Genomic DNA, 24,224 nt, shown 5'->3' with positions numbered 1-24,224 from the left:
GACACTGGAAGTAAGAGACCAAAGGGCAAACCTAGGTGATGGAATCTCAAGCCTCTGACTGGTTAGGATTCAATTCTCCTTCTTGCCAGCACCCCCTGTTCCCTGCCGGTGAAAGTGGGTGACATTTTTCTTAAAAGACCAAACTGCTCCCTCCCCACTGAGCTGATCCTCCCTGAGCCGCTGCCCCAGTACTCTTCCTTCGGGAATCCGGCCTTGCCTCTTCCTGCCCCAGTGATGGCACCACCTGAGAACTCATGCCCTAGCCCTAAGGCCAGATGTAAGCGCACAAAACACATTCTCCTGCAGATTGTAAGCTCCTTCAGGGCAGGGGACATGTCTGCTTATCTAGTGTACTCCCACAAGTTCTTAGCTCCATGTTCTGCAACGAAAAAGCGCTCAAAAAATAACACTGATTGACAGCAGCATGATCTAGGGGAAACAGCAAGGCTTGGGAGTCAGAGGATCTGGGTTCTCAACCGAGCTCTGCCACTTCTCTGCTGCGTGCCCTTGGGCAAGTCACTTAACTTCTCTGTGCATCAGTTACCTCATCTCTTAAAATGGGGTTTAAGACTGTGAGCCCTGTGTGGGACAGGGACTGTGTCTGGCAGCGTGGCGCAATGGTAAAGCTGCAGTCCTGAAAGCCAGAGGTACTGGGTTCAAGTCCTGGCTCTAACACCCATTCCCTGCATGGCCTTGGGCAAGCCACTTAACCACCCCGTGCCTCAGTTTCCCCAGATATAAATTGGGAATAATACCTGAGCTCTACTTCGCAGGGGCTGTTGTGAGAACTAATATATGGTGCTTTGGTAATAAAAGCACCAAATGAAAATACAGGTTTGAGAAGTGTATCCATGGTCCTGGGGGTCAGAAGATCAAAGGTTCTAATCCTGGCTCTGCCATTTCTCTGCTGTGTGACCCTGGGCAAGTCAATTCCCTTCTCTGTGACTCAGTTACTTCATCTGTAAAATGGGGATTGAGACTGTGAGCCCCACATGGTCCAACCCAATTTACTTGTACCCACCCCAGTGCTTAGTACAGTGCCTGGCACATACTAAGCTCTTAACAAATACCACAATAAATTTGGATGCTATCAGAACAGAGATAAATTTTTCAGGTGCAGGGGGTGCGAGGTGTCTTTTTAGCATGTGCTATCTCACTCCCCACTCCGCCTCACTGGGTTCTGGGAGAAAGGTACCAGCTCTGTAGAGCTGCTGCAATGTGGGACCTGTCAGGCTGGCATGCTGAAATGTCTCAGCTCTTGAGGAAGAGAGGAACTCACCTGAAGGAGCATCCAACTGAACTGGCAGAGGTAAAGGTAGTGGGTAACGGCGGCCAGGGCTGAGCAGCTCTCCTCTGACAGTTGGCGACTCACGTACGCGGAAGCCAGAAATGCCACCTGCAAGAAACAAACATGTGTGTCCGTTTTACAAAAGTTGCCCAAGGGAAGACTCGTAGACCTTCGGCAGATAAACTCCAGCCCAAATCAGAAAATCTAGAGCCCTAGAATCGTAAAGCCCTGCTAAACAGGTGGTGATAGAAGGAAGTCAATATTTTGAGAAACGGACGGATATCGGGAATTGATGATACGAAAAGGGTATTCTCAGAAGAAAATCCTCCAAGTGAACATTTCTGTTGCTCATTTCCAAAACCTTGGCCCACCAGAAATGGCAAAAAATATTCTCATTTATAAAACAAGATTGGAGTCCAAATCATTTTTTGAGATCAAAACCAGAACTTTGGCTGGTTTCATGAATATTTTCACATCCTCCTCTCAATTTTGGCAGCCTCTAACTTAGCATCTAACTTATTTGCTTTGACAAATGTAAAACAAGGTAGACCTTCCGAAATCCTTCTGATTACACTTGACTCCGGAGTCCTTGGTATGCACTTTATAACAAGAAATTTTGATAAAAACACCAGTTAGTTCTAAAATGCAGCTCTGGCTTTTGAGAACAACTTACAAATGAATTCATATCTTCCTGATTTGCCGAACCAAACTTTTAAATCTGTTTTCATTCCGACCAATGGAAAAGAAAGCCATCTGCTCTAGACCTACCTTCCCATTTCTTAAATTCCTTCACTGGCTTGTTTTCCTTCAGACATTCTATTCAGACTGTTTGTTCACTTTTCAATCTTACGCAAAGCTGTTCCCAATAGTCTCAACCCTGATTCCTCACTTCAAAACTAACCAACTACCAGTTTCCGTCTTTTTTCCCAGGTCTCCTGAGCCCCCTGGAACTAAAACCATTCTTCTCCTTGCTTTCTCTTTGGAAATAAAATTACACATTAAGAAATGCATTCATTTTAACAGTATCTATAAGGTGCAAATTGCATGCAGAAAAATATCGGTCCACTTGATAAACTCCTCATGTTTCATGCCCCTTATACGCTGCTGTCCTGTCTAAATCCAGAGAATGGAAGAGCTCTAGGCATGGACCTTTCTTGGAACCTTCAAATTTTAAACCCTGGGCTTTATTTTCAATCGTTTCCTTCACCCCAGTGGAAGGTTCGCCCTACACCTCTGGAGCTGGCCAAGACAGAGAAATATCAGCAAGAGTGGAGCTGGGAAAGATGAGAAATATTGCCTATCCTGCAGTTTATTTTTACATTTTAACACCATGATGGTTTAACAAGGCAAAGAAGGGTTTCTGTCTGTCAGTGAAGAAGGAAACCAATTATGCCCCAGGAGGATTTCATATCTTTGACTGCGGGTGTTCTGTGGATAAATGACCTAGATTGCAAGCTTCTTGAGGGCAGGGATCATATCTTCTTTATTGCACTGGCTCAAGCACTTGGCAGAGTAGGTGCTCAATGAATAATAATAATAGTAATAATAAAACATAATTGTGTAATTTGTTAAGCACTATGTGCCAGGCACCGTATTAAGTGCTGGGGTGGATACAAACAAATCACAGTCCCTGTCCCACAGGGGGCTCACAGTCTTAATCCCCACGCTACAGGTGAGAGAATTAAGGCACAGAGAAATGAAGGGACTTGCTCAAAGTTGCACAGCAGATACATGGAGGAGCCAGGATTAGAATCCAGAGAAGCAGCATAGTCTAGTGGATAGAACCTGGATGTGGGAGTCAGAAGGACCTGGGTTCTAATCCTGGCTCCCGGCACTTCTCTGCTGTGTGGCATTGGATAAGTCACTTCACTTCTCTATGCCTCAGTTACCTCATTTGTAAAATGGGGATTAAGACCATGAGCCCCTTGTGGGACAGGGACTGTGCCCAATCTGATCAGCTTGTATCTGCCCCAGTGCTTAGAACTGTGCTTGGCACACAGTAAGCGCTTAACAAATACCACAATTATCATTATCACTATCATTATTAATAGTAAAAATAAGCAGTGAAAGAGAAGGGAAAAAGGATAGTATTTATTTTAGGTTGCAGGATTGGTAGCTGAACAACTCCAACATATGCCTTTGGAAATCTTCCATCTGCAGTCTAACCTACATGGACGTCTCAGAGCACGTGCTGGAAAATGTTCTTCATTCATTCAATCGTATTTATTGAGCGCTTACTGTGTGCAGAGCACTGGACTAAGCGCTTGGGAAGTACAAGTTGGCAACATACAGAGACGGTCCCTACCCAACAGTGGGCTCACAGTATAGAAAGGGGTTCTGCACAATCGGCTGCCACAGAGATAGAACTGAAGAATATGCTAAGACAGTACCCTGGGGTTTCACTCATCATTAGAAGGGCAATCATCTCACACCTACCACTGTCATCCTGCTGCCCTTGAGGGAGACGGCATATTGGTCAGGATGAACCATTAGCTGGGCCCAGTAATGGCATTTTTTTGTAGTCTGACACTTATTTACATACGTCATGCATTTTATGTCTGAAGCAACCCAACCCTCACCATTTGCCCCAAAACTCAATCGCATATTCAAAAAACAGATTTCTCCTAACAGATAGTGCTGGCTTCTATAAAACATAAAACATTGCCAGCTTTATTTTGTGAAGTACATTTCCTTCTTGACATCAGTGGTCTCTCTAGTTTTTATTAACGAAACGAGAAGTTGCACTGAGTCTTTTTCTAAATCAGAATCACACTGTCCAATGGAGGATAGATATCTGAATAGGTTCCAGGTTGACTTTACAGTAATGCATTGAGTGGGGTCTATATCGACATGAAGTAGCAACCTGTGATCTCTTTTGTGCACGAGGATGGATAAGAGGAGAGGAGATTGGATGCCAGTGGCAGACTGGCACACAGAACCCTGTCCTGCCCTGCCTGAGGTGCTGGAAGCCTGGGGAGAGTGGTTAGGCCACGAGTGGACAGGTTGAGTGGTACTGAGATGGTTATGCCTCCTAGCAGTTATGCCATGCTGGGAGAAGCGGTGTAGCCCAGTGGAAAAAGTAGGGGCCTGACAGTCAGAGGACCTGGGTTCTAAGCCCGGCTTCTAACCCCTTGGACAAATCACTTAACTTCTCTGTGCCTTAGTTTCCTCTTCTCTAAAATGGGGATTCACTACCTGTTCTCCTTCCCCCTTATACAGTTAGCCCCATGTGGGACGGGGATTTTGTCTGGCCTAGTTAGCTTCTATCTCCCCCAGAGTAAGTGCTTAACAAAGACCGGCATTATTAGTTGCAGTAGTAGTCTCTGACCCTCGAGTTGGATCACAAATCCAGAGGGCAAAGACTGTAAACTCTTTGTGGGCAGAGGACAAGTTGGTTGCTTCTGTTATGCTTTTGTAAACGCTTAGTAGAGGACATGGCCCAGAGCGGGCACTAAGCAAAAAACATGACTACCAGTCACCCAACACAGTTTTTATTTTTCCTTCAGGCTCCAGAACATGAGCTACACACTCTTCTGAAATGGAGGAAAGGTGAGCCTTCTTCCCCACCTCCTACACTGTCCCATTCCACGCCAGGCATTCTTTCTTCCCCCCGAGATGACACCTGCATTTCCATAAGAGCCTGAAACCAGGGTAGAGACAGCACCTCTGTCTTACCGGGAATGCAGCCAGTGTTACCCAAGACCTGCTGCAGCTTGGCACTGCTGAGCTCTCAGCACTGTCCTGATGACACCGAGAAGCTGCCATGATGAGGCCAAAAGCATCTCAGTGATACCTGAGTGTAATGCCAAACTGCCTGTCCTGATCAATCATCACTCAGAGCTTCTCTGATCCTCGCAGCATTGTCTGTGGGCAGTGGGAATAGTGGATAATGCCAACGTACTCACTGACTCTCAATCTCATCTGCCTTGCCACCAACCTTTGGCCCACATCCCGCCTCTAGCCTGGAATGCCCTCCCTCTCCATATCTGACAATTATTCTCCCCACCTTCAAAGCCTTACGGAAGGCACATCTCCTCCAAGAGGCCTTCCCTAAGCCCTCATTTCCTTTTCTCCCACTCCCTTCTGCATTGCCCTGACTTGCTCCCTTTATTCACCCGCACCCCTCCGCCTCCATCCCAGCCACACACCACTTGCATATATATCTGAAATTTATTTTTATTAACGTCTTTCTTCCCCTCTGGACAGTAAGCTTGTTGTGAGCAGGGAATGTGTCTATTACATTGCTAAACTGCACTCTCCCAGGAGCTTAGTCCAGTGCTCTGCACACAGTAAACGCTCAATAAATACAATCGATTGAATGGGCCAGGCTGATCTGAGAAGTGGGTGAAGCCCTCTGCTCCAGACTACTCCCGCTCGTCCAAAGATTTGAGCGAGCGGCTCTTCCTGTTTGCAAGGGAGCTGGTTGAAAGGCTGGACTTTCTGTCCTCAAGGGAGATTTCTGTTCTAAGCTTAGCTATGCGCCAAGCAGCCGGCCAAGAATCCAGACACTCCCCGGGCAGGGACTACTGCTCTGGCACAAGGGACATGCCAGAAAGGCCATTCAGGATGCCACGCCAATTTGCCCTGGAAAGGACCGAGCGGCTAAACAAGGAAAACAGCTCAGCCCAGGACAGTCACTGGGGAAACAGACAGCATCACTGGGGCCAACTTTGCATCAGGAACACGGGGGTGAAGAGTGGCATGTGTTTTATGGGGAATAGGAACAGGGGAGGGTAGGCTTCATTGAGAAAACAGCCCAGAAAAGCCACCACCATTTGGGGTCTTTTCAGCCCTGATGGGAAACTCCTCATCTTCAAAGCCCTACTAAAATTTTATCTCCACTAAGAAGCATTTCTTGGCTAACCTTGTCACTTCTCTACCCTATCTGCCCTCCCTCTGGGTAACCTGTGACTTAGGTCTGTACCCTGCAAGCACTTCGATACTCAACCCACCCCCAGCCCCATAGCTCTGAGGTACATGTCCTTATATTCTGCCATTTCTATCTGTAATTTAATAATAACTGGGATTTTTTTTAGCATTGCTTATGTCAGAGACTGTTCTAAGTACTGAGGAAGATACAAGATAATCGGGTTGGACACAGTCCCTGTTCCACATAGGGCTCACAGGCTTAATCCCCATTTTAAGATGAGGGAACTGAGGCACAGAGAATTGAAGTGACTGTGAGCCCATGTGGGACAGGGACTGTGTTCAACCTGAATTGTTTATACTCATCCCAACGCTTAGTACAGTGCCTGGCACATAGTAAGTGCTTAACAAATAGTACAATTATTATTACATATCCAAGGGCACAAAGTAGACAAGTGGCAGAGCCAGGATTAAAATCCAGGTTCTTCTGATTCCCAGGCCCATGTTTTTCCGCTAGGCACACTTACTCCTCATAAAACATTTTAAGGTCTGTCTCCCCTGAGTAAGCTTAAAGCCTTAAATGCTTAGTATAGTGCTCTGCACACAGCAAGTGCTCAATAAATACCACGGATTGACTGACTACTCTCCCTGAGATGAGCAAGCCTGGGAGTCATCCATTCAGTTGTATTTACTGAGCACTTACTGTGTGCAAAACTCTGTACGAAGCATTTGGGAGAGTACACTATAACAGCAAATAGACAAATTCCTGCCCACAGTGAGCTCACAATCTAGGGTACGAGCTCACAATTCAGCTCCACAAGGCCCGGAAGCTGGCACCTTCCATATCCCACAGCACTCATCTATACACATCTTTGAAATCTATATTATAAATAAAATATTTATCATATTAATGTCTGCCTCCCCCTCTAGACTATAAGCTCACTAAGGGCAGGGACCATATCTTCCAATTCTGTTATATTGTGCTCACCTGTGCATTTAGTACAGTGCTCTGTACATAGTAAGCACTCGATAAGTACCACTGATTGACTGATTTGATTGATTCCCTCCATGGATTGGGCACCTATGACTGTGACCACTTAATCAACTCCACCCTACTGATAGACTCCCTGACCTCCTGGCATTAATTGGCTCTTGAGGGCAGGGATCATACCTACTAACTCCATCAGACTCTCCCGAGTGCTTAGTAATTCCAGTATCAGCCTCCTTGCTGATGTCTCCGCCTCCTGTCTCTCCACAATCCAGTCCATACTTCACTCTACTGCCCAGATCGCTTTTCTATAAAAACATTCAGGACATGTTTCCCCACTCCTCAAGAAACTCCTGTGGTTGCCCATCCATCTCCACATCAAATAAAAGCTCCTCACCACTGGCTTTAAAGCACTCCAACACCTTTTCCGCTCCTACCTCACCTCGCTACTCTCCTATTACAACCCAGTCCGCACAATTCACTCCTCTAATGCTAACCTTCTTAATGTACCTCGATCTCATCTACCTCACATCCGACCTCTCAACCACATCCTACCTCTGGCCTGGAACATCCTTCCTCCTCATATCCAACAGACAATTATTCTCCCCTCCTTCAAAGCCTTATTATAGGCCCATCTACTCCAAGAGGCCTTCCCTGACTAAGATCTCCTTTTCCCTTCTCCCACTCCCTTCAGCATCGCCCTGACTTGCTCCCTTTATTCATCCCCCCTCCCAAGCCCCACAGCAGTTATGTACAGATCTGTAATTTATTTATGGATATTAATGTCTGTCTCCCCCTCTAGACTGTAAGCATGTAATGGGCTAGTGAAATGTCTGTTTATTGTTATACTGTACTCTTCCAAGCACTTAGTATAGTGCACTGCACACAGGAAGCGCTCAATAAATGCAATTGACTAACCAACTTAGTCCAGTGCTCAGCTCACAATATGCACTCTAAAAATGCCACTGATTGGTTGTCCTAACTACAGAAATTTTTTTCCAGATATCTCAACCCAGATTCATTCTATTAATCATGCGCCAAGTTTTCTATTCATTATTTACCCTGGCCGTACCTAGCAATCTCTCTCCCTCTTTGGCTTTGGGCTTTCCAGTCCTGCAGGAGACCCATCATCTTGCTGCTCCACTTGCCCTGCCTCCGTTGAATTAACCAACTGAAAACGGTTAACACATTCCAGTTGTTTTAATCTCTTCATGATTTTTTTTCCTTTCCTCAAATTTCTCATCTTCATTTATGACCAAGGCAATCCTGGGGCAACAATGGCAGAATCACAAGATAAGTCTTGGCCAGGGCTTAGTTTGTGAGTATGAGCATTTATTCAGTGTTTACAGTGCAGTGGACTATGCGGACTGGTGGAGAAATACCCAGGTGGGAAATAGATATGGTTCCTCCCTCTGGGCACTCACAATTGAAAAGATGGGCTTTGTTGGCTCTGTGTAATAATACTAGTAGTTGTAGTAATAGTATTTATTGAGTGCTTATTGTGTGCAGAGCACTAGACTAAGCATCTGAGCAGGAGGCATTTAAGCATTTGCTTTCTACACTGGTCTGTACAGATCCCTGTAATTATTTTCTAAGATGTCATGGGAAAAAAAATCATCAGCATACTTACTGAGCTCTTAAGTGATGTGTTTAAAATGAATCCTCTCTTCAGAGAACCATTGTTTCTGCTGCCTTGAAGATCCCAGAGCCTAAGTCTCCTACTTGAACTAAGTAGGACTGTCAATTCAGCAACCACAGTGCTTGTTTGCTCATTACGGCCAACAAATTCAAAGAAAAATTGGGCAATAATTTGTTTACTTTTACTTACTGCAAGGCTGGAGTCTCTATTTTGGTTATCAATAATTTGTCACTGTAGTGTATTTGAGGGGCTCATTAAAAGTAAGTTTTTAATCAAATATTATCAAGTGTCAGGAGCAATGTGATTTTTTTTTAAGGCAGGCATGTGTGCTTTGTGCTCTTCTCGATGAGGATATTTCATATTCATTTATTCATTCAATCTTATATATTGATTGCTTACTGTGTGAAAAGCATTGTACTAAGCACTTAGGAAAGTACAATATAACAACAGACACATTCTCTGCCCACAACAAGATCGTAGTCTAGATGGGGAGACGGACACTAATATATCTAAATAAATAAATTACAGATATATACTAATGTGCTGTGGAGAAGGGAGGAAAGATGAATAAATGTGCAACTCAGGGTGACGCAGAAGGGAGTGGGAGAAGAGGGGAGGAGGGCTTGGTCAGGGAAGGCTTCTTGGAGGAGATGTGTCTTTATTATGGCTTTAAAGTGGGAGAGAGCAATTACCTTTCTGATATGAGGACAGCACAGACAGCCCAGAGCAGAGAGGCTAATTTGCTTTTCACTCACAGATCAATCTGGAGTCTGGTATCCAGGAAGCATCCAGTGTATATGGATGGTAATTGGAAAAAAAGTTGAAATTAAACAGCAACAATGATAGATGCTATGCCCCTAATGATAATAATAATAATAATAATAATAATAATAATTTTGGTATTTGTTAAGCACTTACTGTGTGCCAGGCACCGACTAAGCACTGGGTGGGGGGATACGAGCAAATCGGGTTAGTCACAGTCCCTGCCCCCCATGGGGCTCACAGTCTCAATCCCCGTTTTACAGATGAGGAAACTGAAGCACAGAGAAGTGAAGTGACTAGCCCAAAGTCACACAGCAGACAGGTGGCAGAGCGGGGATTAGAACCTCCAACCTTCTGACTCCCGGGCCCCTGTTTTATCCACTTCGAAATGCTGCTTCCCACTACGCCATGCTGTCCCTAGAAACACAAGGTGCCCTCAAGGTACCATGCGATACACATACACACACACAATTCCTGAAGACCAGGGACATTTATCTGTTACTGCATTCTTATCCAGAGTTTAGTACAATGCTCTGTACACAGTAGGTGCTCAATAAGTAGCAATGGAGGAAGGCCAGCAGGAAGGCAGGAAAGGAACCCAAAGCTTCTGGTGGACAGGGGTACAACCTGGCTCTTTACCCTGGTTGAGCAAAGTCTGGTACTGGGGGCTGGGAATACTGCAGAGAGGACAGGATACTGGAGAAAGGACAGGCACTGATTTACTGGAAAAAGCAGAGGCCTGGGAATCAGAGGACCTGGATTCTAATCCCAACTCTGCAACCTGCCTGCTCTGTGACCTTTGGCAAGTAACTTTGCTTCTTTCTCTGTGCCTCAGTTACCTCATCTGTAAAATGGGGATTCAATATCTGTTCTCCCTCCTACAACATTGTGAGCCCCGTTTGGGAGAGGGACTGTGTCTGATCTCACCATCCTATACCTTCCCTAACGCATAGAACAGTGCTTGGTTCATAGTAAACGCTTAAATATTGCCATCATTATTATTAGTAATAAGTATGATAATACTAATAATATTTATAAGGAGAAGACACTGGCAGGGACAATGCTCAGGAACCAGGTTTGGAACCAGGATCTGGGAGTGTTCAAATAGGTCAGAATGTTGGAGAAAGAAACAGGGAGAAGGAAATCAGGGTTAAAGTCAATGGTTTCTGATTCTTCCTGCCACGCTGAAAGATCACCAAGACACACCCGAATTAAAAAGTGGACCCGAGAAAAAACACACCATTTGCCCAAAGATGAAGACAGGAAATATACACTCCTTTGAACATGTAGGAAAAAGAAAACAAAACAAATTAAAAAAAAAAATTCCCAAGCAATCTTATCATTTCCAAGGTGTGGTCTTTAATACCCGAGATGAATCTCGGAATCCCCTGAGAGTCTCTTTTGGGAGGGACAAACGACACGAGACCGCAGTCTCAGGGCCAGGAATGTGGAGCTCAAACTCATGGCCCCAGTGAAGTGGAGAATTCAGGCAATTATTCCAGCCACTGAGAGGAAAGCAGATGTTTTGCTCAATCACCTCATTTTTGCTCAACTTCAGGAGTGGATACTTGACCCAAAAATGTTATTGGCAGGCTCTGAAGACTAATATGAGATCACCTGAGAACATGCCAGCCTACCACAAACACACAAACCTCAAATTTTAAGTTCTAAAATGCAGCAACAGATGTATCTTTCATTAAACCTGACCTGGAAACCTGAGCAAGGAAGACCAAACACCATTTACTTTGGTTTTGCATACCATCAGCTTGAAATTAATCAAGTGAGCTTTCACAAGTTTCTTTTGAGGTGGACAGAGGTATTTAGTGTCTTCTGCAGTGACTATCAAGTGAAAATACACCAACTTCTTAAAGTACTTCTTAGGCTGAGAATCAGCCTGAACTAAAATGGAAAGGAATACTCTTTTCTAAGAAGGGAATGAGTGGAATTTGGAATTTCTAACAGAGATCCGAATGTCCGTTGAAATCCACTGGTCCCTGAAATGCAATTGAACGTGCTTCTCTTTTCCTTCTCGATGGCACACTAAGGTTGCCAAAGTGCTCACTCAAAATGAAGTGCTATTGGATTTTTCTCTTAAACCAATAAAGCCATCACCCTTTCTTCCTCCACTTCAAGGGCTTGAATTTTTTGGCTTGAAATCATGAAGGTGTTTTTCATTTCCCCCCGCCTTCCCAAAACAAGTTCACATTTCTTCCTAGGAAAACATAGCTCTATTGCCAAGCGAGAAGGCAGCATCAAAGCCTGGATTTATTATTGCCCAATTCTTTGTGCTGGAACGTTTCGCAGGGTTCACAAGTGTGATAGCTGATCTTTAAAGAAATCAAAGGCGAGGGGAAAAAAGCCGCTCTCCTCTTTGAAATACCGATTGATTGCTTAAAAAGCGGCACCTCTTAGGACACAGACCCAAGCCTGGGTATGGCCTAGGAAAATTCTACTTGCTTCAGTGATTCCAAGGGTTTAGACAAGACTTTGGGCTGGCCACATACTCACCATCCAAACTAATGTTCAGTACGTGAAGATGGCAACATGGAGAAAAAAGATGTACTGAACAATTTCCTAACAAAGACATTCTACCCAACTCCTCTGGCTAAAATACACTGAATTCTGGTGAAAAACTACTTTGTCCACAATGCTCCCTTCATGCCCTATGCCAGAAAGTCATTCCTTTTCATGAATTCAAATTTAATACACCACGGCTATCACTCCAGTCCAGATCTCTCTCCTGTTCTCGAGTCCCAGCTTTCTCCCTGTTTGCAGACATGTCGTCTTAGATATCCGACCACTTGAGGATTCATCGTGAAATGTCAAAGCTCCTGATTGCACCCCCTGCCTCACACCACCATCACTGGGTTCACCATCCTGGCAGCAATTCAAGTTCACTAAGACTGTTGTATTTATGACAATTGATAATCAATCAATCAATCAATGGTATTTATTGAGCACTTACTGTGTGCAGAACACTGTACTAAGTGCATGGGAAGTACAAGTTGGCAACATATAGAGACGGTCCCTACCCAACAGTGGGCTCACAGTCTAGAAGGAAGGAATAATAATAAGCACGGTATGTGTTAAGCGCTTATTATGTGCCAAACATGTACAAAGAACTGAGGTAGGTACAAGATAACCAGGTTGGGCAGAGTCCCTGTCCCTCCTGGGGCTCACACTCTAGGAAAGGAGAACAGGCTTCTAATTCCCATTCTACAAATGAAGAAACTGAAGCACAGAGAGGTTGAGTGCTAAACTTGGCTGAAGGGATGATTTGGCTCAGGGTGCTGGGAAATTACCCAAGGTTCCCCAGCAGGTAAGTGGCAGAGCCAGGATTAGAACCCAGGTCCTCTGACTCCTTGGCCTGTACTTTTTCCATCAGTCCACCTGATAAATGCTAATCCTGTATTTATGCCTTACTCTTGGTGTTCACCACAGAGCTTTCTACCAGAGACAGAAGACTGTCTCCCTGTGTCTCTTCATGCCAAACACTCCTCACAATCAGCTTCAAGGTTCTACAGAAACTTACCTGTCCACTTTCTTCACCCACTATTTTCCAACTCACTCTCTTCGTTCCTCAAAAGACAACTTTTCCAGTTGTGCCTCACTCTAGACTCTCCTGTCTCCGTCCCCTCACTCACGCTGGTCCCCTCAGCTTGGAACTCTTTCCCTCTCGAACTTGAGACATTCAAATCCCTCCTAAAATCCCACCTCCTCCAACAAGTTTTCTCTGATTCATTGCCCAGCAACTGAGCCATATTATCCCTTCAGCCAACTTTATAACTTGTAAACCGATTTATACTCTCCTTAGCACTCACGTAACTATGTCTGCTCAACTGATTTATTTTGACAGTGGGGTGAATATTTTTGTGTTTGTCTCTCTCCCCGCATTAGTCGGTAAGCTTCTTGAAGGCAGGGAATGTTGAACTTCATTATTCTGTACTTCTCAAGCACGTAGTATAGAGCCCCGCACAAAGCGCTCAGAACAGTGCTTTGCGTATAGTAAGCACTTAATAAATGCCATTTAAAAAAAAAAGAAGCAGCGTGGCTTAATGGGAAGAGGACGGGCTTGGGAATCAGAGGTCGTGGGTTCTAATCCTGACTCTGCCAGTTGTCAGCTGTGTGACTTTGGACATATCACAACTTCTCTGTGCCTCAGTTACTTCATCTGTAAAATGGGGATTAATACTGTGAGCCCCATGTCGGACAACCTGATTATGCTGTATCTACCCCAGCACTTAGAACAGTGCTTTGTTAGTATGTTTGGTTTTGTTCTCTGTCTCCCCCTTTTAGACTGTGAACCCACTGTTGGGTAGGGACTGTCTCTATATGTTGCCAATTTGTACTTCCCAAGCGCTTAGTACAGTGCTCTGCACATAGTAAGCGCTCAATAAATATGATTGATGATATTAAGTGCTTAACAAATACCACTGTCATTATTATTATTAAGTAGAAGCTCAATGAACGTTGCCGCTACTACTATTGGTACTACTACTGGCACCACCACCACTACTGCTGCTCCTAAAATCGGAGACAAACTTTCTATAAGAAAACCCACTAATCCAGCAAGGATCTACGTTTAAATAATCACAATAACTGTGGTATTTGTTAAGTATGCACTATTTGCCAAGCACTGTACTTAGTGCTGGAGAAGATATAACATAATCAGGTCCCACATGGGGTTCACAGTCCAAGTAGGAGGGAAAACAGGTATTTTTTAATGGTATTTGTTAAGTGCTTAGTATGTACCAGACCCTACTCTAAGCGTTGGGGTAGATGTAGGATAATCACATTGGATACAGTCCCTGTCCCACATAGGGCCCCATTTTAGAGATGAGGTAACCAAGCCACAAAGAAGTGAAGCGACTTGCCCAAGGTCACACAGCAGGTACTGGCAGAGCAGGGTTTAGAAGCCAGTTTCTCTTGAGTCTCAGACCCATGTTCTTTCCACTAAGCCACACTGCTTCTCCACTTCTTTAAATGCAAACCATTACACAAGGTACATTGATCCCACATCTATCTTTTCGGCGACACCCATTCAAGGAAAAAAAAATCTCAAATCATTTGAAAATAATATGTTATTATTATCAGGGTATTTATTAGGTGCTTCCTATGTGCCAATGTGCGAAACTCTGGGGTTGATTCAGACCATCACATTGGGCTTAGTCCTTATTCAACACAAGAATAACATTCTAACATCTAAGTGGAGCAGGCAAGTTTTTTTTCCCTATTTCACTGGTGAAGAAAGTGAGGTTCAGAGAGGTTGGGTGATTTGCTCAAGTCCACACAGAAGGTCGGTGTTGGAGACAAGACTGGAAGTCAGTTTTTCTGACTCCGAGTCCTGGGCTTTTCCCACCAGGCCATGCTGCTTCTCCAACTGATCTGAAATGAATTTTTTGGTTTGTTTTTCTGTTTTTTGACTTCCAACTCTAACTTCCAACTTAACATGGAAAATTAAAGCCCAGTAAAAATGGCAGTGTCATAACTCTCTCTTTTCCACCCTTACTGGTCTTTTACATGAAGGAATCTCAATCTGTACCTTTTTTCTTTAAACACTAACTTCCTTCTAGTGATAAACCAAGCGTTAAAACACAAGGTCCACCCTTCCTCAAAATATATCATCTGGCTTCTTCCAGATCACCCAGAATAAATGTTTTGAAGTTTCATCTGTACTTCTGTTTTGGGTCTATCAGGTAATGAATTATCATATATTTGTGCTTAGTTCTTCTGGAAGACACTGGGTGGTCGAAGAAAGAAAACAACATTAAAATAGCAGTCAACCCTCAACTTATTCCTCATGAATTTATTGGGTGCCTTTTTTTTTAAAATTGTTAGCCCTGGGACATTTCAACCACTATATACCTTCCTTAAAACCAGAAGCAGTAATGCACCAGATAAGTGGATTTCTGGAGGGACCAGGATTGACAGTCACTCAGCTCAGTGACCATTGTCCCATAGTTCTCTGGAATTCCTTGCTCTGCTAGTGAGTGGGCAGAGTTCTCCACTGTAAGGAAGTGCCCGACTGGATCCTGCTGTAATCCCAGTGATTACCAGCCCCAGCTCATCTCCCAAAACTGGAGGCAACAGTAAAAGCGGAAAACAAATTGAGCACGCATTTGCTCTGTTCTATGGAGTACGCCAGAGAGCGGTTATTTTTCAATACAACCCCAGTGGAGGGTGTGTTTCAAACAATGATGCTGGTTATCTGGATAACCTTGGCCAAACTACTTCCTTTAATCTTCACGCTAGCATTCATTTTTCATGAAATCATGCCCTAAAGGAAAGAGTGTGGGACCGGAAATCAGAAGACCCGGGTTCTCTCCCCGGTTCTGCCACTAGCCGGCTGCGTGACCAAGGGCAAACCACTTAACTTTCTTCTGCTTCTCTTTCTGTAAATGGGGATAAGATGAAAATAACGATAACACGGATACCTGCGATACTTACGTGCTTGCTGTGTGCCAAGCACTGTACTAAATGCTGGGGTGGGTACAAGATCATCAGGATGGATACAGTCCCTACTCCATATAGGGCTCAAAGTCTAAGAGGGAAGGAGGCTAGGTAGTTAATCTCCATTTTGCAGAGGAAGACACTGAGCGCAAAGAGGTTAAGTGATTTGCCCAAGATCACTGAGCAGGCTAGTTGAGATAAGAACCTAGGACTCCTATATCCCAGGCTTTTGTTCTTTCTACTAGACCTCCCTGCTTAGAACCCAAGGTGGGACTGTGTCCAAGAGGATGACCTTCTATCAATCTCAGCATATAGCAAGCACTTAGATATCATAACTGGAATGATGATGCAATGATCTTAAATTATATGCTCTCCATGCCTATTTTAGGCATAGTTTATATCTGATTTGAATGCCAGTTGGAAAACAAATATTTATCCGTATTTGGTGTAATGCAACCCGATGAGCATGGATGAAGGCTGGGTGGGCTAATATGGAACACGAGACTTAGAAGCGGAAGGGTCAATGGCAGATTACTGGGTAACTGGGGAAAACTAAAAGGTTGGAAATTTGACAAGGAACCATCAACATTGTTTAATTTCACTTGATTGCCCATCCACCTCAGCATCAAACAGAAACTCCTTACCACTGATTTTAAAGCACTCAACCACCTTGCCCGCTCCTATTTTACCTCACTGATTTTTTATTAGAGCCCAGCATATCACCAATCTGCTCATCTTACTTCAATCTCATCTATTTTGCCACCAACCCCTAGCCCATGTCCTACCTCTGGCCTGTAATCCCTCTCCCTCTCCACCTTCGAAGTCTTATTAAAATCACATCTACTCCAAGAGGCCTTCCCCTACTGAGCCCTCTACCTCCCTTCTGCATTAGCATCGCACTTGGATTTGTAACCTGTACTTACTCCATGCTCAGCACCACAGCACTTCGATCTTTAAAGCACTCCATCACCTTGCACTCTCCTACCTCACCTCTCTTCTGTCCTTCTATAACCCAGCCTGCACACATCACTCCTCCAATGCTAACCTTGTCTCTGTGCCTCAGTCTCACTGCCGACGCCTTGCCCACATCCTGCCTCTGGCCTGGAAAAGCCTCCCTCCTCAAATCCGACAGATAATTACTCTCTCCACAGTCAAAGCTGTATTGATGGCATATCTCCTCCAAGAGGCCTTCCCAGACTAAGTCTTCCTTTCCTCTGCTCCCACTCCCTTCTGCATCATCCTGACGTGCTCCCTTTGCTCTTCCCACCTCCCAGTCCCACAGCACGTATTTATTTGTATTGATGTCTGTCTCCCCACTCTCTAGACTCTAAGCTCATTGTGAGCAGGGAATATGACTGCTTATTGTTGTGCTATACTCTCCCAAGTGCTTAATACAGTGCTCTGCACACAGTAAGCACTCAATAAATACGACTGACTGACTGAATGAATGATTATCCACAATTTGTTTTAATGTATATCTCCTCTAGATTGTATGCTCCTTGTGGGCAGGGAACATGTCTACCAACATTGTCTACTGATATTGTACTCTCCATAGAGCTTAGTACAGTTCTCTGCACACAGTAAAGCACTCAAAAAATATCACATTGATTGATTCATGTCTGTCAGTTACCATAGGCATCTAAGTGTACTAAACCTCTTAGAATAAGATTAAGAAAAAGTCCACAACTATTTCCAGTTACAAACTCTCCAAACTACCTCTTGCAAGTAAACTACTCCCCCACTGCCATAATATTTTCCATCTGTATTTTTCTATTAGAAAATACATAAAAAATATTCCTGATTTTTGAAAAAGCTTATTAACTGAAGAATTAAATTCACCTTCAAGTTCACTTCACCAGTCCAGTAAAATCCTTCCTGGGTCATTTTACTGCAACATTACCATCATGAAGTTCAGCCAGATGACTTACGTGCGCTGCTTTTAGTATATCTGTTTGTTTCCTGTCTTTTCCTGTCTATACTGCTCTACTCTTGAATGTGTCTACCGACTCTGTTATAGTATACTCTCCCAAATGCTCAGTATAGTGCTCTGCACACAGTGCTCGATAAATATGATTGATTGATTGTGTTTGTTAATATACCAGTGTAACTACCATCAGCCCATTTTTCACTCATTGTTAAAGCGCATCTGTTCATCCTTGGAAATGACAATTTGACTCCGTCGGACTATCCTTGGGAAATGGGAAGTAGCATGGTCTAGTGGACAGGGCATATGACTAGGAGTCAGCAGACCTACATTCTAATCCCAGCTCTGCCATGTGCTTGTTGTGTGACCTTGGGCAAGTTACTTAAATACTCTGTACCTCAGTTTCCTCAACTGTAAAATGAAGATTCACTATCTGTCCTCTCTCCTACATAGACTGTGAGCCCATACGGGACCTGATTATCTTGTATATGCTGTAGCACTTAGAATAGTGCTTGGCATATAGTAAGCATTTAATAAATTCCATTAAAAATGGGTAGCAACGTTTTGCCCCAGTTCTGTTATTCAGAGCTTTTATGATACCTAGAGGCACATCTATTGGAGGCTAGCGACAAGAATTCACATTGGGAGGTATTACGGAATTCCTGAGTGCTTTAGGGATTCTTCTATTGGGCTCAATGTCCTTTGGATCCTCATTCCAGTACTCACTTCTAAAAATAAGATTAACTTCCCCCTTTCAGTGAAGTGTGGGCAATGAAATCACGGAATGAACAAATATGTACTGAGCACCATCATTTCCAAAGAAGCGGTGTGGCCTAGAGGAAAGCGTACAGGCCTGGGAATTAGAGGGCCTGAGTTCTAATCCCAGCTTCGCCACTTGTCTGCTGTGTGACCTTGGACAAGTTGCTTCATTTCTCTGCACCTCAGTTCCCTCATCTGCAAAAGGGAGGGTAAGACTTGTGAGTCCCATGTGGGATGGACACTGTGTCCAATCTGATTATCCTTTATCTACCCCAGTGCTTATTATAGTACCCGGCACATAGTAAGTGGTTAACAAATACCATAAAATTAAAAAATTAAAAAAAGGGCTCCTCATGGTCCATGGCTAGATGGTGCCAGGAAACCTGGCAGCCTATGACTCTGAGAAATCAACCTCATCTAACATAGCCTAGCTCCTGTTCCACATTCAAATTAATTTAACTTTTAGAAAAAGAACCTGATTCTCTGATTGTCAACTTTGCTTAAATCTCTTTACCTCGCATCATACGTGAGATAAAGAGGCCTTGTCTGACACAGAGCCATCTCAAACACCGTGGCCCAGATGAGGACCTCCGAGAAGCGAGACGGGGAGCACGGCTGGTAAAAATCAATCTGTCAGAGCACTGCCTTTGGGAAGCCCATGATTCCTGCTGATAGAGAACCATACCAAGGTCAGTAAAGAGCAAGTGCTATCACACAGAAAACAATTTGATTCTCTAGGTTGACAGCATGGGATAAAGGGCCCGAGCAGTCAGGGAGCCTCCAAGCACAGCTTTCCCTTCTGAGGACATCCCTATGTCCCATCCTTGGTAGGCTCTGACTGGGAATCCATCAGATTCTTGGAAATGTCCTGGACTCCAGGAGGGAAGGGTGGATGACTGAACCCTGGAGGCATAAGTCCAGAGCCTTGTAGACTTACAGGCCCCCTGTCCCTTCCCACCCAGCCAGCTTCACCTGCCAGGCCCCGGATTGACTGGTTCCCAGGTCGCTATGGAGAGGACAAGGTCCACACTAGAAAAGCAGCAGGGCCTAGTGGAAAGGAGCACAGGACTGGGAAATCGGGAGAAATGGGTTCTAATCCCAACTGTGCCATCAGTCTACTTTATGACCCAAGGCAAGTCACTGGACTTTTCTGTGCCTTAGTTTGCTAATACATAACATGGGGATTAAATACCTGTTTTCTCCGGCTCCCTGCCTCCTTAGACATGGGATACAGACTGTATCTGATCTAACTGTACTGTATCTATCTCAGTGCCAGAACAGCACATGGCACATAGTAAGTGCTTATCACATACCACAGTTATTATGGCTAAACATTTTGCCACAGTCTCTATTGTGACTTGACACCAGCACTGTTTGGCCACAGTTGGAAGGAACTGTTGGTTCCACTGTGGTGTTTTCAGTAAAAGCTGAGTAATAGATCATCAATCGTATTTACTGAGTGCTTACTGTGTGCAGAGCACTGTACTAAGCGCTTGGGAAGTACAAATTGGCAACATAATCTCACTGGCCAGAGCATCATTTTTGAAAGAAGAAGGACAACTCCATTTATCAGCTTCCCTGCCTCCTTTAGTTTGAGAAACAACCAACATGTTTGAAGAGAAGAAATGAAGGACTCAAGACGAGAAGCAGCATGGCCTAGTGGATACAGCAGCACAGGCTTGGGACTCAAAAGGATTTGGGTTCTAATCCCTGCTCTGCCAGTTGCCTGCTGTGTGACCTTGGGCAAGTCACAACTTCTCTGTGCCTCAGCTACCTCATCTGTGAAATGAGGATTAAGACTGTGAGCCCCTTGTGGGACAGGGGCTGTGTCCAAACTGATTAGCTTGTATCTACCCCAGCGCTTAGTACAGTGCCTGGCACATAATAAGTGCTTCACAAATTCCATTAAAACCAATAAAAACAAAGACAGGAACCTACTGGATCTACTGGACCACAAAACTCAACGTTCCCCCCTCCCCAACACACACTCACCCAACCCCACTGGGACACGTCCAATATTCACCCACAGTATTGGGAAGCTTTTTCACGGTTCACCCAACACTCGGTGCTGCATTAGCCTGTACTGGGGAGCCAGGGACATCCGTGGTCCCCAGCCTGTAGCCATCAAGATGGCAGGGTAAACAGGCTATTCAACCAGTAACAAAGCCTAGCAGATCTCTACACTTAACCAAAAACATTCTTGGAAGAATCTGTGAGTCCTGAAATATTGACTGAAGATCAACTCCCCCAAAATATGGAGCCCGTGCATCTATTACAGCAGTGAAAACCTACACCAAGCATAATTCTGTTCAAACATAAGAGAAACCACTCTTCCCTGAAATCTAAACCTGTTTCATCATGCTTCTTATAATTTTGTTTTAATTTGTGGTTGGAAATAAAACTCTTGCTCTACACATCTCTCTCTTTCTCCCACCTCCCATCCAATCAATTGTATTTACTGAGCACTTCCTGTGTGCACAGCATCGTACTAAGTGCTTGTGAGAGTACACTATAGTAGACATGTTCCCTGACCACAACAAGCTTACAGTCTAGAGGACAGGAGACAGAGAACAGTGCTTGGTGCATAATAAATACCATCATTATTATAAATAAATAAATTAAAGATAAATACATAAGTGCTATGGGTCTTGGAGTGGGAAAGAACAAAGGGAGCAAGTCAGGGCAATGCAGAGGCACTAAAAGCTTACAATGTCCAAAAGAGAACTTCTTATCTTACCACCCAAACTCTGTCCTCCCCCTGAATTTCCCATTACTGTAGACAGCATCATCATCCTTCCTGTCTCACAAGCCCATAAACTTGGCATCACCCTTGACTTCTCTCTCTCTCTCACTCAGCCTACCACTAAATCCTGTCAGTCTCGCTTTCACAACATTGCTAAAATCCACCCTTTCTTCTCCATCCAAACTGCTACCCTGGTAATACAATCACTCATCCTATCCTGTCTGGATTACTGAATCAGTCTCCTTGCTGACCTCCCAGCCTCCTGTCTCTCCCCACTCCAGTCCACACTTCACTCTGCTGCCCAGATCATTTTTCTACAAAAACATCCAGGACATGCCTCCCCTTTCCTTAAAAAAACTCCAGTCGTTGCCCATCTCCAACACAGCAAACGAAAACTCCTCACTGTTGGCTTTAAAACATTCAATCATCTTGCCCCCTCCTACCTCACCTGGCTAGTTTCCAACTACAACCTAGTCCGCACACTTCACTCCAGTAATACTAACATTTTCATTGTGCCTTGATCTCATCTCTCTTGATGCCAACCCCTCAACCACGTCCTGCCTCCGGCCTGGAATGCCCTCCCTCCTCAAATTCCACAGGCAATTACTCTCCCCACCTTCAAATCTTATTGAAGGTGCATTTCCTCCAAGAGGCCTACCCTAAGTCCCCCTTTTCCATTCTCCCACCTCCTTCTATATTGCCCTGACTTGTTCCCTTTGTTCTTCCCCCCTCCCAGACCCACAGCATTTATGTACATATCTGTGATTTATTTATTTATAGTAATATCTATCTGTCTCCCTCTAGACTATAAGCTGGTTGTGGGCAGGGAATGTGTCCATATATTGTTTTACTGTACTCTCTCAAGCACTTAGTACAGTGCTCTGCACACAATAAGCACTCAATAAATATGACTGAATGAATGACTGAATGAATGAGTGAATAGTAGAGCCAAGAATACATTATATGTCAAAAGTAGTTTTTGTTTGGGGGATTTCATTTTTAGGTTCCTTTTAAGCACTTTCCATAAGAAAGATTCATGTCAGCCTTCCATTCAAGAAAATATCATCCATGCAAACCAACAACAAACTGCCCCAAACCTATATGGATTGCTTTTAGTTAAAATTATTAATATTTTATGAATCAAAAGACCTGTCTGACAAAGCTGAAAGCAATAGGACTTTGAAACTACAGTCAGTACAACAAACAAAATAAATACTGGAGCCTAAAGTGTCCTTATAACTGTCTTCAGATGTTAGGCTAAGTGAAAAATGTGACAATTAATTATCATTGAGTATCCAAAAATTATAGCTAGGTAGGTAGCTCTTGAAGCCAAAAGGAATACTGGATGCAATTTCAGAGTCATGGACCCACCTGCATCTCAAACCCCACTTGTGCAGTACCTGAAGTGAATTTCTCATTGGAATAGTTTCAAATGTTTATTTAACAGTAAGGGTAACACAGCTCCAGTGGGTGGAATAAGTGACTAGATTGCTTAACAGGATTCCCAGACATCTGCTTTATCGTGTGGAACCTTTTGCTCAGGATGACAGAGAAAACACTTTCAGGAGGCAATAAAGTGAAGCCTCAAAAAGCATAATAATGAGGATGATAATGATTAAGTGCTTACTATATACCAAGCATTGTACTAAGCGCTGAGTTAGATACAGGGTAATCAGGTTCCATGTGGGGCTCACGGTCTAAGTAAGAGGGAGCGCAGGTTTTGAATCTCCATTTTGTAGATGAGGGACAGAGAAATTAAGTGACTTGTCCAAGGTCACACCGCAGAGAGATGGCTGTGCCAGGATTAGAACCGAGGTCACCTCACTCTGAGGCCTGTGCTCTTTCCAATAGGCCGTGCTCTTCCCAAAATATGAAACCACAGTTGACAACTGGGATTCATCTGTGGCTGTTGGACAGCATGGTGCACTACAATCGGGAAAGGATTGGCTCCCTTACAGCAAAAGTGAGATGGATTCACGGGACAAAGAGCCCAAAGCAAAAACCACCCAGGCACTGCAACCAACATACCTGATAACACAGTGCTCTGCACACAGTAAGCGCTCAATAAATACGATTGATTGAATGAATGGAAGGTCTTTGAGAACTTCAAGAAGCAGCATGGCCTAGTGGATAGAGCATGGGTCTGGGAATTCAGAAAAGACCTGGGTTCTGATCTCGGCTCCACCACTTGTCTGCTGTGTGACCTTGGGCAAATCACTTCACTTCTCTGTGCTTCAGTTACCTCATCTGTAAAATGGGGATGAAGACTGTAAGCCCTGTGTAGGACTGTGTCCAACCTGATTACCTTACCCCAGCGCTTAGTACAGTGCCTGGCACATGGTAAATGCTTGACAAATACCATGGGGGAAAAAAGTTATTTGTGCACAAGTGTTGAGGCTATGGATCTCTCACTGGCCTTTGCAGCCACTCATGCACCTTGAATAGAACTTTGTTATCAGCAACTTCATCTTTAGTATGAAGGGCAAATTTATATATGGAGAGAGAGAGAGAGAGAGAGAGAGAGAGAGAGAGAGAGAGAGAGAAAGCGAGAAAGCGAGAAAAAGAAAGGAAGGAAGGAAGGAAGGAAGGAAGGAAGGAAGGAAAGAAGGAAAGAAGGAAAGAAGGAAAGAAAGAAAGAAAGAAAGAAAGAAAGAAAGAAAGAAAAAGAAAGAAAGAAAGAAAAAGAAAGAAAGAAAGAAAGAAAGAAAGAAAAGAAAGAAAGAAAAGAAAGAAAAGAAAGAAAGAAAGAAAGAAAGAAAGAAAGAAAGAAAGAAAGAAAGAAAGAAAGAAAGAAAGAAAGAAAGA

The 24,224-nt window shown here is 44.0% G+C and overlaps 1 protein-coding gene across 1 annotated transcript in view; it reads right to left on the bottom strand.

Moving 5' to 3' along the window:
- ADGRV1 (adhesion G protein-coupled receptor V1) overlaps positions 1–24,224 on the bottom strand; it is a 470,004-nt gene that overhangs the window by 143,470 nt on the left and 302,310 nt on the right. Inside the window, exon 84 of the mRNA XM_038765531.1 lies at positions 1,280–1,396. Coding sequence (XP_038621459.1) covers positions 1,280–1,396 — 117 coding nt within the window. The remainder of the gene's footprint in view (positions 1–1,279; positions 1,397–24,224) is intronic.

This window comes from Tachyglossus aculeatus, chromosome 23 (genome assembly GCF_015852505.1).
Source record: "Tachyglossus aculeatus isolate mTacAcu1 chromosome 23, mTacAcu1.pri, whole genome shotgun sequence".
NCBI classification, from domain to species: Eukaryota; Metazoa; Chordata; class Mammalia; order Monotremata; family Tachyglossidae; genus Tachyglossus; species Tachyglossus aculeatus.
Note: the sequence above shows the minus strand (reverse complement) of the source record. Positions and strands in the feature narration are given on the sequence as shown.